General features: G+C 40.3%; 1 protein-coding gene across 4 annotated transcripts in view; it reads right to left on the bottom strand.

The window, feature by feature from the left end:
- SLC44A3 (solute carrier family 44 member 3) overlaps positions 1–19,140 on the bottom strand; it is an 86,516-nt gene that overhangs the window by 23,528 nt on the left and 43,848 nt on the right. For 3 of the 4 annotated variants that reach the window (XM_061411134.1, XM_061411136.1, XM_061411137.1), the window contains exons 10-12: positions 17,905–18,070; positions 6,254–6,410; positions 2,389–2,475 (exon numbers count right to left, since the gene is read on the bottom strand). In XM_061411134.1, coding sequence (XP_061267118.1) covers positions 2,389–2,475; positions 6,254–6,410; positions 17,905–18,070 — 410 coding nt within the window. The remainder of the gene's footprint in view (positions 1–2,388; positions 2,476–6,253; positions 6,411–17,904; positions 18,071–19,140) is intronic. The other variant, XM_061411135.1, reaches the window with a different exon arrangement.

Here is a 19,140-nt window from a genome sequence, read left to right on the forward strand (position 1 = left end):
TGAGTTCCCAATTCAGGGGGCCTAGGTTCCACCCCTGGTTAGGGATACAGATCCCATGTGCTATAACTAAACAGTTCAAGTAACACAACTAAAGATCCCACATGCCACAACAAAGATTGAAGATCCCATAGCCAAATAAGTGAATGGAAAAAATACATATGTATACATGTTTTTTTTAAAAAAAGCTGCTCTGGCAGCTGGTTTAGGCCCAGGCACAATCACTGGCACCAAGATCAAAATTCAAAGACCCATCCCTGTTTGCAACACTGTTTCACCATGAGCTGGATCCTCGAGGCTAGCTGAGTCTTTTTGTGATTCAGGGACAATCATTCCCATTGTATGTCTGTTAAAAGGATTTCAACAATTTATAATAATTATACTGCGATTAATACTAACACTGCTTATGATTTTGGAAACATTTTGAAATCCCAAAAGTAAAGGTACAGGGTTAATATAAGATGCTGAAACATCAGAATGCAGAAAGTATATCCCTTAGGATAAGAGGGCAGAGAAAACAAGCAAGGACATAGTTTGAGACAGTGGCTTTCAAGTGTGTTCAAGCAGCAGAGCCTGTCTTTAAATGAAACCTTCAGTGGAATCCCACTCCTCAACCAGATAAAAGTGGAGCTGCTCTGGTTGGAAGGCAGGGGCGGGAGGTGGTGATGTTGATATGAGCCCAGAGCCCATCCTTCCTCCTCCTCACCCATTTCTCTCCTCTCCTGAAGTGGTGGTCCCTGCAGTATTCATAGAGCCCCAGGGTGGGGGTCTATGAAGCAGTGAAAGAGGGACATGGAAAGAACCTGAATTTACTAATACTGTGAGGGAACAGCAACTCAGCTTTAGGGCCCTAAAGGACCATGTGGCCAACACATCGGTATATCAAAGGTTCCACTGCTTTCGTCTTTCTAGTCCGTCTATGTGTATCTTAGCTTGATTTTCATGTATATGTATTTTATCACAGTAAATATTTGTAATGCATCTCAATAGCATATTCATAGAATAAGTTGGTGTCTGGATGTGTACACAGAGTTCTAGGGGAGACAGGCTTGTACATTACACTGTGACAAGACATTCACAGGGTCTGGCTTGACTTGCTACGGGACCTACCATTCTGAAAGGTGCAATAGTATTTTACTGTGCTTTATACATGCTTGCTTGATGTGATCCAAGTGAAAGCTAAACACACTCTAAAATGTATGCCAAGAGTCTTAAGAAGAGCTTTAAATATAGGGTTTACTACAAGAAGACTACAATCTCCCCCGAATAATGAAAGGTATTCTTAACACCATTTATAAGACATTAAACATAGATGGTCTAATTAGTCCCTTTACTTCTACTGGTACATTTATTAGGAAGAGGGGCAAAAATAAGAAGTACTTTTCTAAGCGAGTACTGTGAACATTTAAATTATAAAACAGCCTGCTGACTTACAAAAATACTGCTTTGTGTAAATTTGACTAAGGGTTATTAAAATTTCCTAAATTATCGACAGAAAAATAAAATACATATCTAGTTTTCCACCGGTTTGAAAGACTCAGGAGGAAAAAAATCTGAAATTCAAACAATCACAGTATATAATTTTTCTGATTTTTAAAGGAATATTTATAGCTTGAAAGTGAAAGGCTGGTGAAATACATAAAAATTAGGGAGGCAGTCCTTTTCCTATTTCAGGAAAATTATAGTTCTTAGAGAAGACATTGAAAATTAGCTCTCAGTTGACACATATGCATTGTATTAGAGTTTCTAAAGCCTCCTTTTTTTTTTTTTTTTTGAAAGAGAGACACATTTCTTTTAGAATTTGAAGACTTGTATTAACGACCTAAGGTTCTAAGGTAAAGGACTGCAGATGACAGCCAAGGAACCAGATCCATCCATCCATCTCTGCTTCCCTCAGGTCAGAGCTAAGAATAATTCTGTTAAAAAGTTGGAGAAATTAAAACTAAGGAGAATATGTCTTGACACATAAAAAATATAAAATTCAGATTTCAGGCACTTCCCTGGTGATCCAGCAGTTAAGAATCTACCTTCCAATGCAGGGGATGTGGGTTTGATCCCTGGTCAAGGAACTAAGATTCCACATGCTGCAGGGCAACTAAGCCCTCGCACTACAACAAAGACACAGGGGAGCAAAAACAAAAAATAAAATTCAGATTTCAGCGCCCATAAGTTCTGCTAGAACACACTCAGGCCCATCCAGTTACATCCTGTCTGTGGTTGCTTTTCTGCTGCGGCACCAGAGCTGAGTAGCTGTGACCGAGACCCAAATGACCCAAAACCTGAAAACTTTTACACAATTTGGCCTTTACAGAAAAACTGGCTAACCCCTGGCCTAAGAGACAGTGCCCACTGGCAGGCCCTCACACCATGTCCCCGGCGTAGGAGACGTACCTGGTTGAGATGGCGCAAGCACTTGTCCAGACACCAGAAACAGCAGCAGCAGCACTGGGACATGCACCTGGACAAGGCACCGTCCTGCTGGGTCAGTTCAGAAAGAAAGGAACAGTGTCACCAACAGCACAGGAAAGAGGCAAACAGAAGTGTCTTCCAGCACACCCTGTTCCTACTTGGAGATCTGTGTACCTGGAGAAGCACCACAGCAATTCTCATAGGTACAGAAGTTCTTCTATTCTGTATATGCTACTGCTACTACTAATTACTATCATTACTATACTGATGAGCAAGGGTTCTCTTCTGTGGGCTTACCTGTTAGGAGTGCTGTTGAGTTCAGCAGAAAGGGAAATGGATTAGCCTGTTTTTACTAGCAAAGGTGAACCAGACCTTTTGGTTCTAGTAAAAAAAAAAAAAAAAACCAAACAAACCTCTCTTTCTTCATGTTTTCCTAAGTGTCTTCAATCATAAACTCTGCTTTTTCAAACCATAGTTTATATTCATGAGAAATTCACATCCCACAGACAATAAAACTAATGTATTGTAGATACTAGTTATGTGTCCACACACACACACACAAATCAGGTTTAATTTTTTGGAAAAACATCCCATATTAAGACTTTCAGGGTTAAATTTTGGGGGATAAGTTAGTCCTTTGAAATATAACTTGAACTTGTGTATAACTCAAGAATGGATGAATTAATAAAACTTGTTGGGGGAAGGGGTGATTAAATGTATCTTACTGCCCAGACTGGGGTGGGGGTAGGGGAGAATCCCTGAAAACAATCCTGAAATAGTTTTCTATTAGGACCCCAGGGACAACTTAGCCTTACATAGACATTTTCTTGTCCCAGTGTTAATTCCACTGGATGAAATCTGACCTGCATCCTTTTCAGCCTGGCTATGGTTGTGAATGAGCCATTTAATGTAAGAAGGATCTCAGAGTGGCTGTATGAAATGCTTATACTGCAGGTACAGTATTGGGCTGTATGGCTGCTGAGGAAGACTATTTTTTTTAACCTAAGAAAGGACACATTTCTCCAACAGTGACATCACTAAAAGGGAGTTTGACCCCTTAGTCCTTATGGGATCTAGGAGGTGATAAATAACCTCTTAGACTTCTGCCAGAGAGGCTGACCCATTGACTGTTAGATTTATGGAAGCTGTTTCCCCAAAGAGTTTAAGGTGCCTAGCTCTGGGGGGTACAGTGAGTTCCCTGATGTTTATTAACTTATGATTATCTAGTACTAATGCATCAGATCAGATCAGATCAGTCACTCAGTCGTGTCCGACTCTTTGCGACCCCATGAATCGCAGCACGCCAGGCCTCCCTGTCCATTACCAACTCCCGGAGTTCACTCAGACTCACGTTCATTGAGTCAGTGATGCCATCCAGCCATCTCATCCTCTGTCGTCCCCTTCTCCTCTTGCCCCCAATCCCTCCCAACATCAGAGTCTTTTCCAATGAGTCAACTCTTTGCATGAGGTGGCCAAAGTACTGGAGTTTCAGCTTTAGCATCATTCCTTCCAAAGAAATCCCAGGGCTGATCTCCTTCAGAATGGACTGGTTGGATCTCCTTGCAGTCCAAGGGACTCTCAAGAGTCTTCTCCAATGCCACAGTTCAAAAGCATCAATTCTTCGGCACTCAGCCTTCTTCCCAGTCCAAATCTCACATCCATACATGACCACAGGAAAAACCATAGCCTTGACTAGACGAACCTTTGTTGGCAAAGTAATGTCTTTGCTTTTGAATATGCTATCTAGGTTGGTCATAACTTTCCTTTCAAGTTTCCTTCAACTTTCCTTTAATTTCATGGCTGCAGTCACCATCTGCAATGATTTTGGAGCCAGAAAAATAAAGTCTGACACTGTTTGCACTGTTTCCCCATCTATTTCCCATGAAGTGATGGAACTGGATGCCATGATCTTCGTTTTCTGAATGTTGAACTTTAAGCCAACTTTTTCACTCTCCACTTTCACTTTCATCAAGAGGCTTTTTAGTTCCTCTTCACTTTATGCCATAACACATGCATATATACATATATGAGGGCTTCCCTGATGGCTCAGAGGTAAAGAATCCACCTGCAATGCAGGAGCCACAGGAGATGCAGGTTTGATCCCTGGGTCAGGAAGATCCCCTGGAGGAGGAAATGGCAACCCACTCTGGTATTCTTGCCTGGGAAATCCCATACACAGAGGAGCCTGTTGGGCTATAGTCCATGAGTGAGTGAGTGAAGTCGCTTAGTTGTGTCCGACTCTGCAACCCCATGGACTGTAGCCTACCAGGCTCCTCCATCCATGGGATTTTCCAGGCAAGAATACTGGAGTGGGTTGCCATTTCCTTCTTCAGGAGATCTTCCCGAGCCAGGGATTGAACCCAGGTCTCCCACATTGTTGGCAGATGCTGAGCGACTAAGCAGAGCATGATATACATATATGAATATATTTAATATATATAAACTATATGAATCTACTTGAAATAAAAAGTTGCTCTGTTCTTCAAGAAATCTTTCTCCAAGTTTCCTAAAATTGAAGGATTGATTTCAAAATGCAACAGCCAGAGTAGATAGATTTATCCTGGATGGTGAAATGTCTCTTTAAGTCACAAACATGTAGTTAAGCAATATTTAACAGAAAATACTCTCTGATCAGGGGTGATGGCTTAGTGTGCATTTCAAGGTAAGGAAGCTAGATAATTTTATATGAAAGCCAATCAACTGTTCTTAATTAATATACTAATCTTAAATCTTGATTTACAATTAAATCTTGATTGGGCTTCCCTGGTGGCTCAGATGGTAAAGAATCTGCCTGCAATGCAGGAGACCTGGGTTTGATCCATGGGTTGGGAAGAATCTCTGGAGAAGGAAATGGCAATCCACTCCAATATTCTTGCCTGGAGAACATGGACAGAGGAGCCTGACAGGCTACAGTCCATGGGGTCACAAAGAATCGAATACAGCTGAGCAACTAACACTGACTGACTGAAATCTTCAACAATTCAGATTTCTGCTCAAAAGAGCAAACAAAAACAATTCTAAAGTATCATTACGAATCCACATGTAAAACTTTCCCCGTTTACTAAAAGCACATACCTATGCCCAAATGGCTGGACTCTGTCAAACTCTGACCAAGTCACCAACACAGAGGTGGGAATGGGAGGGTGGGGAAACTAACATTGTGTGAGAACAGAAAAGTTGGGAAAAATCCAACCTTTCCTTATTTGGCAGGCCAGAAATACCACGAGAACAGCTGTTTTCCTGGTGTTTTGGTTTCCACTGGCATTCATAACCAAATGTGCATGGAAATAAAAACCAGGGAAAAGAAAAACCCCCCGGGCACAAAAGCCCCACAGTTTTCTGTCTTTTGAGCTGAGATTTAGGTCAGTTTGCCCGTTTCTCACTATTAAGCATGAATGCACACACAGGCACATGCAACTAACTTCCCCTGACACCGTCCAGGAGACACAGAAGCTGGGGAAATCTCCTCATCTTACGGTATATTTTTCTTTCTTTAAAAAAGCATGATAAATATCCATAAAACCTTGCTTAAATTTCATCTTAAGAATTTCTCCCATTTGTTCAGCATTTAAATAGGAAGAAAACCCAGCAAGCTAAGAACTATGTCCTCCCTACACCACCTGTGCCACCATGTTGGAGAAAATCCAACAAACTTAAACAAAACAGGGAGCTGGACAGGAAGGTTGCTGGGGGTGGGGTGCGGATGGGACCTGAAGCCCATTGGAGCTTTCTGAATGGCCCCTGGCACAGGTCACATTCCTGTCCTGGGACCCAGTGCAATTCTCCAGTGATTCACTTTTCTGTGACCCAAACACAGAGCACACTCTGTTTTAACGTATTGCCTTACCTTCTCTTTCAGAGTGTTATACACGTACATGAGAACGGCTCTTGGAATCCTCACCACAGTGATTAAAAATGACCCTTTGACAACTGTTCCCTGATGGTAGCAGAAAAGAATGGAGAGAGATGAAAGGATCGGGCGATCAGGAGGGTCACTTTTATTTCTGGGAACAGGAGAAAAAAAGACAGCATTTTAAAAAACACTATTTAGAAAGAAACAAAAAAACTTCTCTCTGGTTCAAATCATCTACGGTACTAACAATTTAGAAAGCAGTGACGCCATCTGCATTTGGCAAAATTTTTATACTCCTTGCTAGCTAAGGCTAAATTTTTTCTTGGACTAAGTTAAGAAATATTTCTGGTGGTATTCAATGTTACAAACAAAGAAGAGAAAATTTTAAAACATACTGATGAGGTGAACAAGTTTTCCTCTTTACAACACCTAACCACTTCCACCAATACATTAAATTGGGTATTGATCCCATTTTCAGTTTCAGAAGTTTAATTATATAATAATCCCCTAGGTTTAAATTACACACTTTCATCTGTAAATATTGCCAGTACTAGCTTGGTCATGAAAATCACTACCACATCACATGACCAGGATTGGCAGCCAGAGAGTATCCGGCTCACAGCAGAGGGAGGAAGAGTTCTGGCTTCTCCAGCTCCTGAAACCCAGCTGATTTCTCCTCCGTTCTGTAAAGGTCACCTCACTGTGAATCATTTACGGGACTTGTCATGACACAGCTCTCAAGAATGCAAAAGTCAGTTTCACAGGCAGGGAAAAAAAGTGAAAAAGAACAGAATGGGCACATCTTTCTCCCCCCTCCCCCACACCTGAAAGATAAAACAAAGGCCTGAGGGCTGATGTCACCCCTCCCCTGGCCCACTGAGGCCAGTTCTAGAAAGTGAGGCCCTTTCCGAGAAGCTCCAAGGGAGGCTTGCTTTCTTCATAATGGATTATTCTACAGCTCGCTCTGGTTGCTAATAAGTCACTATGAATTAAGGTTTTGACCAGAGCCTAGGTTTTCAGGGAGGAAAAGGAATGCAGCCAGAAATGTTTCAAGAGCTGGCAACGGCCACATTTTGCTGTTATTTAAATCATCCAGGAAGGAAGAGAGAACATGAAAGTAATATTGGGAGCAGAGTAGCTGCAATCCAGTCGTCCCACAAAAAGGGCGATGTGTGTTTCAACTCAATATTGTTGAAAATAGGAAATGCCAGGGAAGCTATTGCTGATATGAATTCACTTAGATCTGATAAACTAGAAAAGTAGCACAGCCAGGAAAATCTGACACATTTTTTTTCCCTTTCCTCAGTCCTTTTTTTTTTTTTTTTAAGAGGAAGACTGTTTACTTTCCCATTGAGGAGATCCATGTGCCTTAGAATTGACTGGTTCTCAAGCAGGGATGCAGGCAGACGAGGGCAGTGCTTGCTCTCCATCTGATACGGAAACAAATGATTCACAGGCCTCAAGGGCTGGTCCTCCAGGTACTGAAGTTTGGGCTTAGGCATCCGTTTTCTGAGGTTTCGCAGGGATGGAATTGACCACTTAAGGCAGGGTGGTGTCTGCACTGTCTGGATGGCGCTCATCCGTGTCACATCCCAGTGATGGCTCCAGACGCTTTTGGGCTTGGCTGGAAGAAGACGTAGATGTTCCAGAAGCTGACTTACCACTTGGGAGAGAAAATCTGAAAAGAGGGTCAGCTCACAAACCAGGCCAGCCTGTGGAGCCAGAACTCACTCAACAGCCCACCCTAAGAACTAAATACCACCTTACAGGAAAGGGTCAATCATTGGGGGCTCTCGGAGACACCATCTTCCTGCCCTAGACTCTTTTCCACATTCAAAGGTTATATTACCCTGTCACCCCTTCTCTGCTGTGCATGTCCCTGGGGCCTTCATCTCTTCACAAGCAGCAAAACCTGCCTTCAGGAAGAGGCTTTGGTTACACCTAGTGAAGCTTAAACTAATACTTCACCACATTTTGAGAACTGGAGTTTGGGACCACAGTGCCGCGAGGGACATTACTGAGCAGCTCAGTGATGGGCGTATGAGGATGCCACAGTCTCCTGGTGGGCTTCCGCTTCTGTCTACAGGGAGTACTGCATGCTGGGCACCTTTCGCTGGGTTCTGTGGGTGGTGGCACTAGGAAGGCCCCAGGCAGTTGGGGAGAGCAGGAGACTCCAGGATGTCCCCGACACGCCCAGCTCCTCTAGGTTTAAACTTGTGGCTGCTCTGAGTGCTGAAGGTGCCTGGCTCTGTGTGATGGAGCCAGGAGGTCCCAGGACACAGTATCAGCTCAAGTCCCTGGGCAAACCATTTTTTTTTTTAAGCACTACTTTTTAAACATTTTTATTTATTTATGGCTGTGTTGGATCTTCACAGCAGCACGCAGGCTTTCTCTAGTTGCGACGAGCGACTATGAAGGGACCACTTTTCATTGCGGCGGCTTCTCTTGTTGCAGAGCACAAGCTCTAGGCACACAGGCTCATTAGCTGTGGCACACAGGGCTCGACTACTCTGTGGTACGTGGGGATCTTCCTGGACCAGGGATCAAACCCACGTCCCCTGCACTGGCCAGCGGATTCTTAACCCTTGGACCATCAGGGAAGTCCTGTGCAAAGCGTTTAATGCTCTCGTTCACCTATGTCTGTAACGCCTTTGGTCATGGTATCTAAGTGCTATTTTGCAGCTATGATTTGCTTCAACATAACTTACTCCAGAAACTTAGGAATCTTGGAGGCACGTTTTAGCTCTGGTTAGATCCAGTCGAGTGCTCACTGAGAACTCTTCAACAGCATGGATAATTCATTCTGTGTTGCGGCTCCTGGACAAGGATCAGGCTGCACAGGATGCTTGGCCTCCACTGTCAGTCTGGTCCTGGGCAAAGGAGCGTGGTGTGTCCCTGAAGAGACCTCGTCCTTTCCTGACATTTCTTTCAGCAGAATCACTGCAAGATGGAGTTGGGAGGACTGTGGGGGAAGCTGTGAGGTCCATTTATCCAATCCCAAAGAAAAGGGAAACTCTTTGTTATGAAGAACAGGTCCTCAGCAGCTCTTGTCAGGGTTAGCAAACTCATGTGTCTCCTACCGAAATTCCTTAGGCTCAGCTGTGAATTCACTTCCTCACTTCCTCCTCAGCAAATCCAAAGCAGCTGGAAACCATCTTCTGTATACTTGCAAGCGATGAAGTCATGACTCAAGCGTCCCTTCTCCAAACTGAGCAGTGCTGGCTCCTTCCTATCCACCCCAGCCCCATCTTTATGGCTCTCAGTTGACCTCTCTGAAATTCAAGCAAATGGTGGTAAAAGGGAAATTACACAGGATGCCCATGTCCTGGTACTTGATGCTCCCTGGATGACCTCTTCATCCCTCTTACTGCTTAAATGAATGACAGAGATGAATGCACTCTGGCTATATTTAATTCTCACCCTGCATGCAGACTGGAACATGAGATTAAAGAATTATAAGCCCTGAGATAAGGGAAAACCTTGAGGTTTCAAAATTAGCACACAGTCAAAAAGAATGCAGAACTCTTTAATAAATGAAATAGCAGTGCTAAAAATAAGTCAGTATGCACTTTATTTTAAATTAGTTTATTTTTATCAAATATGTGAAATATCTTAAAAAGTCAAATAGCACTGCTAGGTGTAACAGGAAAAACAGCAGTTTTTTTCCTCCACCACTAATTGTCTCTCCCTAGAGGCAATATTTTAGCTGTTTCTTCTGGAACCCACCTTCACACTCCTAAATTACTTGTTCTTACTGAAATTTCTTCATTTTTTTCATTCTCAGAGAATGTCTACTGACTTCCCACTACAGAAGACACAGGTTTCATTCTCCTTGGCAGCTTAAACTCCCAAGTACACTCATTTTCCCACTCCTCTTTTTCTCAGTATAATTATACTGAAGCTCTAAAAGATTTCTCCCCAGTTTTACTGAGATATAATCGACATGTAACAGCATGTAAGTCCAAGGTGTACAATGTGTTGATTTGATCCACATATATTTCGCAAAATGATTACTATCTTAGCATTAGCTTATGCCTCCATCACCTCATATAATTAACCATCTCTTCTTTTTGTGGTGAGAACATTTAAGGTCTCTTCTTTTAGCAGCTTTCAAGTATATAACACAGTATTGTTAACCACAATTATCATGCTGTAGTTAGATCCCCAGAACTACTCATCCTCTAACTAGAAGTTTGTGTCCGTAATCCCTACCTCCCCTTCTCTCCTACCCCACTCCCGGGCAACCACCATTCTACCTGTTTCCATTAGTTCAGCTTTTTTAGATTCGACATGTAAGTGGTATCATCCCTTTTTGTTTTTCTATGACGTATCCCTTGGCATATTGGACTCAAGGTCCATTCGTGTTATTTTAAATGGCACGATGTCCTTCTTTCTCACGGCTAAATGATATTCCATTATATACACCAAATCTTCTTCATCTATTCACCCTTGGATGGACACTGAGGTTGTTCCCGTGTCTTGGCTATTGTGAATAGTGCTGCAATGAACACAGGCGTGAAGACATTTCTTCAAGATTCTTTTTTCATTTCCTTTCTATATATACCTAAGAAGTGGGATTGTTGGATCCTATGGTTCTGATTTTAATTTTTTGAGGAGCCTCCATACTGTCAGTTTCCATAATTGCTGTATACCAAATTTGCACACCCCACCCCACAGTGAAGGAGGGTTCCCTCTTCTCTACATCCTTGCCGACCTTAGGCACCTCTTGTCTTTTTGATGACAGCCATTCTAACAGGCATAAGGTGGGATCTAATCGTGGTTTTGATATGTATTCCCTGATGATTAGTGATGTCGAGCACATTTTCATGTGCCTGTTTTTTGTATCTTCTTTGGAAAGGAAGTTCTGCTTCTCTGCCCCTTTTTTAACTGAATTTTTTTTTTTTTTTTACTGTGGAGTTATAGGAGTTATATATATATTTTGGTATTAACTCCTTATCAGACAAATGGTTTGCAAATATTTTCTCCCATTTCATAAGCTGTCTTTTCATTTTGTTGATTGGTTCTTTTATTGTGTAGAACTTTTTAGTTTGATGTAATCTCACTAATTTTTGCTGTTGTGGCTTGTGCTTTTGGTGTCATATGTGAAAAATCATTCCTAAGACTGATGTAAAGGAGCTTTTCCCTTATGTTTTCTCAGAGGAGTTTAGGGACTTCAGTTCTTATGTTTGAGTCTTTAAACCATTTTGAATTAATTCTTGTGAACCGTGTAATACAGGGGTTTAATTTTATTCTTCATGTTGTTATCCAGTTTTTCCAGAACTGTTTATTGAAGAGATTATCCTTTCCCCTCTCTAGGATCTTGGTTCTCTTCCAATGATCTATGGGTCTATTTTTATGCCAGTCCCATACTGTTTTGTGGTATAGTTTGAAATCAGGACAGACGATGCCTCCAGGTGTGTTCTTCTTTCTTAGAATTGCTTTGGCTATTTGGGCTCTTTTGTGATACAAATTTTAGAATTTTTCTATTTCTGTGGAAAATATAACTGAAAGGTTGACAGGGAATGCACTGAATTTATACATGGCTTTGGGTAATAAGGATATTTTAACAATATTAATTCTTCTGATCCATGAACACAGGATATATTTCCATTTGTTTGTGTCTTTCATCAGTCTTATACTTTTCAGGATACAGAGCTTTCATCTCCTTAAATTCATTCCTAAGTATTTTATTGTTTTCAATGCCAGTGTGAATGAGACTCTCTTCTTTATTTCTTTTTCAGATATTTTGCTGTTAGAGAAATGCAACTGTTTTCTGAATGCTTTGTATCCTGTACCTTTACTGAATTCATTGATTAGTCTAACAGTTTTTTTGATGAAGTTTTTAGAATTTTCTTTATATATTAATAAAGTCATATTACCTGCAAACAAAGGCAATTTTACTTCTTTCTTTGTGATTTGTATGTATTTTTCCCTCGTTTTCTTGCCTGATTGCTCTGGCTAGGTCTTCCAGTGCTATGTTGAATAGGAATGGTAAGGGTGGGCACTCCTGTCTTGTTCCTGATCTTAGAGAAAAAATTTTCAGTCTTTCACCACTGAGTATGTTTTAATTAATGTTTAGGGCTTACATTATCAGTACATAAATAACATTCACAACTGTTTGAAACAGTGTATTCTGATTATATTTTCTTTATAGCTTTTGACTTTTAAGTTAATATTTCACAAAATTAAATTAAAAAAAATATATATATATATATATAAAAGAACTACAGTGTTTTCACATCAGAATGTAACCTACTCAGAGCAGGGATTTTGTTTCTCTATCATTTTATTCTTAGCTCCTATAATACAACACTACCTGGGAGGAAGTAATACTGAATAAAAGTACTTTCTATTTAAAAAAAAAAAATTCACATTTTTTTATTTGCGTGGTTTTCCACATGCTTCACCAAATGCTTCATCAAAGTATAATTCTTTTTCTCCACATATTCAAACAACATATCTGATATTCTCTATGTTTCCTTTTTATTTTTCCTTGGAGACATCCCTCCTGGAGCCCACTGCTCTCTTGCTCCTCCTTGGACTGGACGTTTTCTATACCTGCTAAATACCTACCCTCCCGGAAATTCCCTTCTCTTCCTCACAGTGTTGGAGCCCATTTCCTGAAACTCATGTTTTTTCCCACCTCGTTTACTCACTAGTTTCAGAGGAGAAAGGATATGGGGAGGAAATCTTTTGAGATATTGCATGCCTGAATAGGACTTTATCTTCCTTTATCTTTGACTGATGGTACAAATAGGTATAGAATTCTAGGTTGGAAATAATCTTTTCTCAGGATTTTGGTAGTTTTGTCCTACTATCTCCCTGGTTCAGAGTTGCTGTTGAACATCAGATTCCATTCTAGTTCTTTTTAAATTTTATTTTTTATTGAAGTGTAGTTGATTTATAATACTGGTTTCAGATGTATGACACAGTGTTTCAATATTTGTAAAGATCATACCTCACTTGAGTTATTTTAAAATATTGGCTGTATCCCCTGTATTGTACAATATACAGCTTATTTATAGTATACACAGTATTCAATACACAGCTTATTACAGTATACACGGTAGTCAATATACAGCTTATTACAGTACACACAGTGGTCAATACACAGCTTATTATAGTACACACAGTAGTTGTGCCTCTTGGTTTCCTATCCTCTCCTTGACTCTGTCCACTTCCCTCTCCCAGATGGAAATCACTAGTTTATTCTCTAAATCTGTGATTCTGTTTCCATTTTGTCATATTATTTTTTAGATTCCACATTTAAAGGATAACATATAGTATTTGTATTTCTCCAATTTATTTCACTAAGTCTAATGCCCTCCAGGTCCAACCATATTGTTGCAAAATAGCAAAATTTCATTCTTTTTTATGGTTAATATTCCATTGTATAAATATACCACATCTTCTTTATCTATTCATCTACTGATGGACACTTAGGTAGCTTCCATGACTTGACTATTGTAAATAAAGCTGCCTGAACACTGTGGGGTGGTGAGGAGTATATATCTTTTTGAATTAGTGTTTTCATTTCCTTTGGCTGTATACCCAGCAGTGGCATTCATTCAAACAGCAATTCTATTTTCAATTTTTAAGGAACCTCCACACTATTTTCCACAGGGGCTGCATCAATTTACACTCCCACCAACAGTGTACTCGGGCTCCCTTTTTTTCATGTCCTTGCCAACATTTGTGGTCCTTGTGACAGTAGCCATTCTGACAGGCGTGAGGGGATATCTCATGGTTTCGATATGCATTTCTCTGATGATTAGCAATGTTGAGCATCTTTTCATGTGTTTGTTGGCCATCTGTATGCTTTCTTTGGAAGAATATCTGTTCTTCTCATTGTTAAATTGGGTTCTCTTTTTTTATACTGAGTTGTATAACTTCATTAATAAATAGTTTGGATATTAACCCCTTATTGCTCGTATCAATTACAAGCATTTTCCCCATTCAGTAGGCTGTCTTTTCATTTTGTTGATGGTTTCCTTTGCTGTGCAAAAGATTTTAAGCTTAATTTGTTTATTTCTGCTTTTCTTTCCTTTGCCTGAAGCAATAGATCCAAAAACACACTACTACAACTTATGTCAAAGAGTGTCCTGCTTGTTTCCTTCTGGGAGTTTTATGGTTTCTGGACTAACATTTAGGTCTGTAATCCATTTTATTTTGGTATGAGAAAATGTTCTAATTTCATTCTTTTACACGTAGGTGTCCATTTCCTGGCAACACTTATTAAAAAGACTTTCTTTTCCCCACTGTATATTTTTGCTTCCTTCGCTGTAAGTTAACTGAACATAAGCACATGGGTTTATTTCTGGGTTTTCTATTCTGTTCCATTGATCTCTGTGTCTGTTTTTATACCACTGTAGCTCTGTAGTTTTGATTACTTCAGCTTTGTAGTACATTCTGAAGTCAGGGCGTGTGAAACCCCCAGACTTGTCCTCTTTTTCAAGATTACTCTGGCTAGTCAGGGTCTTCTGTGATTTTGTATAAATTTTAGGATTTTTTTAGTGCTGTGAAAAACGTCATGGGTGTTTTGCATTAAATATGTAGATTGCTTTGGATAGTATGGATATTTTTACAATATTAGTTCTTTCAATCCATGAACACTGGTTATCTTTCCATTTATTTGTATCATTTTCAATTTCCTTCATTCGTGTTCTATAGTTTTCAGAGTATAGATCTTGTACTGGTTCTAGTTCTTGATATTTTACCTGTGGTCTTTCTCTCTAAAGCTTCTGGGATCTTCTCTTTACTCATGTCCTCCAGCTCTGGGAAATTTTGACAATTTCCTCCCTTTTTTCTTTGTTCTCTATTTCTAGAACTCATATTAGTCAGGTGATGGGTGTCCTAAATTTTATCTTTTTTCTCCTATTTTCCATCTCTTTATCTTTTTGTTCTATCTTCTGGAGGAGTTCAACTTTATATTTTAATCCATCAGTAGAAAACTTTCACTTTTGCAATCATATTTTTAACAACAAAGAGGTCTTTCTGTTCTCTCACTATTCTTTTTTTCTTGGTTCTTATTTTATGAAAGCAACATTTTTTTGGTTCTTTCTGAAGATATTATTAGAGTTGCTGTTGCAGTTTTCTTTTGCTGCCTGCATTGCCCCTATTTTTCCTAAACTTTTTTGGTTGCTTGTTTTGTTCATTTTGATCTTTTTCTTTCACAACAGGCTTCTTCAAATTTTTAATAATCACTGGCTATAGGTTTACATTTAAGCATGAGGAACAAAAGAGTGAGTTGGAGGTTCTATACAAGGGTGACTGCTGACTGGTGAGTTTCACCATCTGCTTCAGAGTCAGGGCATCAGGTCATTTCATTGGGGGATCCCCACGTGGTACTATCTGCAAGTCTTTGCTCTGGGTTATAGTTTCTCCAAAGAAGAATCCGATAATCTCATGCCTAAGAAATATCAGCCTGGCTGTCAACATCCTGGAGGCTGAGCTGTGGAGCGTGGATTGGTAGCAAGTAGAAAGAAAGTGAAGCGTCAGTCGCTCAGTCGTGTCTGACTCTTTGTGATCCCATGGACTGCAGCCTGCCAGGCTCCTCCATCCATGGAATTCTCCAGGCAAGAATACACTAGAGAGGGTAGTCATTTCCTTCTCCAGGGGATTTTTCCAACCTAGGGATCAAACCCAGGTCTCCTGCATTGCAGGCAGATTCTTAGACTTCCACTTGCTCTCCCTTCTTTCAGGGTAGAGCTTTGTCCCAGCCTTGGCTGTGCCAGATACCCTACATCCAGGCCCTCTCTGATGACTTCTCCAGCGAGCAAAGCTCCCAACTTATATCTGCTGGTATGAAGGATGGGCCGTGGGGCTTAACTGCTCCTTAGTAAGACCTTTAACTAATCTTTGCAAGCATGTTTTACACCTGAATTCCTGAATCTCTCTAGATTTTCATGGCTCAAATTAGCCTCCTCTCCCACCAAATGCACAGAGATAGGTTTTTTGAGGCTTCTCCAATCTGCTCACCACTCATTCATCCTGTCTTGAGTTTTCAAAATTTGACTGATGCTTCTTCGTTCATTCGTTCGCGCTCAGTCATGTCCTACTCTTTACCACCCCGCGGACTCCTCTGTTCATGGGATTATCCCGGCAGGAATACTGGCCTGGATTGCCATCACGTTTCTCAGCTGCTGTCATTGCCTGCTTCCTGCTGCCCTTGTGTGTTTATGCTTTCTTCATTTTTTCATGATTTTGGGGGAGGGGAGTTAGAGTTGGGAAGGCATTAGGAGATACATACATACACTTCACTGGAGGTTAAATCAAAAGTCCTCACTGAAAATGTTTTGATTTTGTGTTACTAAAATAGAACAAAATCACTGCTGTCAGAGAGATGTGACATGCTGCTGGCCAATTTGGTTAAATAATCTCTGCTCATGTACTCAGGAGCAAGCGGCACATGCCACCTCCTCCGAAGGCGCAAAGGCTCTCAGTGCCAAGGGCTACAGCCTTTCGTGTGTCTGACGGGGTCTCTAAAGAAGGAGGCTCCCAACAGCACCACTGTAATAAAACCCATAGCACTGCTTATCGTTGGGAGGTAATTGTTCTACAGCATGAATCATCCCTAGATGACTTTCTTGCCCCCAGGAACTCTCCTGTTTTTCTGCCCATTTAGTCTGCGACATTAGAGGAGGACCAGCCCCATCAGAAGTAAACTTCCTGTTCTGAGTCCAAGCCTGTCATTGCACTGGCTGTGTCCTTCTTGCCTGTGGTTTTATCTGCCTCACGGAGAACCTCACGGAAAATCTCACAAACACAAAAGAGGTAGAGAGTCGAGACGTACGTGCATGTGTCCTCAAGTATTTTGATGAGGTAACGGAGGATAAACACTTAAACAAGCATCATAGTGAACAGAAAAGCAAGTAATGAATTCACTAGCATTTAACTATAAGAACATGAATTGTATTTTATAGTCACGTACAATTCCCTTAGGATTTAAAACTGCTTTCAAAGAAAACATTCTCCTCATTTTACATAGGATGAAATGATGCTCATAGGACTTACTGAAGTGTGTTCCAAATAGATCAGTAATTTTTTTAAAGTTTGAAGTCAGTAAGAATGGATATTTACAGGAGAAATCAACCCTTTCTTTTGAATATCTTTCAGTTCTAAGCAGTTTGATTACTTCTGTGTTTGGCTTCTTTTTGGGTTTTCTAGCTTAAAGCAAAAGAGGTTGGAAATGTGACAGATTCAAGATATAGTATTTCTTTTTGCTACTAAATAAACATCCTGCCAAATTTTTTTTGCCTAACTTTTTAAAATTAATTTCTATTGGAGTATAATTCCTTTACAATGCTGTGTTATTTTCTATTGTACAGCAAAGTGAATCAGCTATATGTATACATTTATCCCCTCTTTTGCTGGATTTTCTTCCTATTTAGATTACCACAGAGCACTGAGTAGAGTCCCCTGAGCTATACAGTAGGTTCTCGTTATCTATTTTATCATAGTATCAATAGTGTACATATCTCAATTTCAGTCTCTCAATTCATCCCACCATTCTGCCTAACTTTGAGCTTAGTCTTTTTCTCTTGCCAATCTCTTTTGAGAGATCATGTCAAAATTCCAAAATATCTTTTGAGACACACAATATGAAGCACATAGGCAAATCAATAGCAGTAACATGCTAGACCTACCTGTTAAAATAACACGTCACCACCGTCCCAGCTACAGCCATTTGTTGGCATGCAAGGATGAATTCACTAGTCCAGATGAGGCCAATTAAATGGTACCACCACATATACCGAATGCCTGAAAGAGGCTTATATTCCACTTGGCCACCTTCAACGACCTGTGCAGCTCCTAAAGTTTAAAACACAAACATGCTTTATATCTGTGTTTTCCTAAGTATGGAAGAAAGTTCAAGAGGCCATTCTTCCTCAGTTCTAGACTTTGGCATCACACGAAACACAGATGTCAACGTCAAGTTTGAAGTTCCCACCATAACTTAAGATCTTCATAGCAAAACTAAAATTGAGAACCCACATTTAACTTATGAATAATATTAATAGTGATAATTATGATAACTGGTAGGCAACTTGTATAAGATGACACTTGATCTATCTTCTAACGGCCACCCCACTTTGCAGATATGAAAACAGGTTTGGAAGAGTCAAGTAACTTTTGCAAAGTCTCACTGCTCATAATTAGTGGAGGGAGAATATAAACCTGGACACAGTGGACTCTAAAACCCATGGTTTTTCTATCACAACACTCTGTGATGCAAACAAAACTTATGTTGATGAAAGCTGTGTTATAGAACCCTATGTTATAGAACCATGCTTCACCAAAAATTTAGACTCAATAAAGACAAGAATCTTCATTTGTTCAAAAGGATTAATTTCAGATTTCAAGAGCAAACTCTCCTAGTACATTTAAAATGGCTAGTGGGCCTCAGTGTTAATCTCCTAGATTCAGATGTCAGCTTTATCCTTTTTTGGGTAGCCTGGGGCAAGTTATTTGGCCTCTTGGAGTGTTAGTATCCTTATCTGTAATACTCATTTCCTGATGGTCATTCAAGAAAGAGTAGCATGGGATTACCTGGTGAGTACTGGCCCATAGAAGTATCAGTCCACAAGTGATGACGATTATTACTTAAATTTCAGGAGCACAATATTATATTAAACTGAGGCCAGTGCGATCACCCCAGCAATGCTCTGCCAGTCACTGACTATGTCCCGCTTTATTTGCTCTCATCTAAAGAAGCCCTTGAACTGGCTCTGCAGTTCAACTCAATTCCGTACCAAATTTCAGTTCCGCAATTATACTTGATTTCTAGATGTTCTCTGCTCTGTTTCATTTTATTATTATTAGATTTTTTTATATGGACCATTTAAAAAACCTTTATTGAATTTGTTCCAATATTGCTTCTG

The sequence above is a fragment of the Bos javanicus genome, chromosome 3 (genome assembly GCF_032452875.1).
Source record: "Bos javanicus breed banteng chromosome 3, ARS-OSU_banteng_1.0, whole genome shotgun sequence".
Taxonomy (NCBI): Eukaryota; Metazoa; Chordata; class Mammalia; order Artiodactyla; family Bovidae; genus Bos; species Bos javanicus.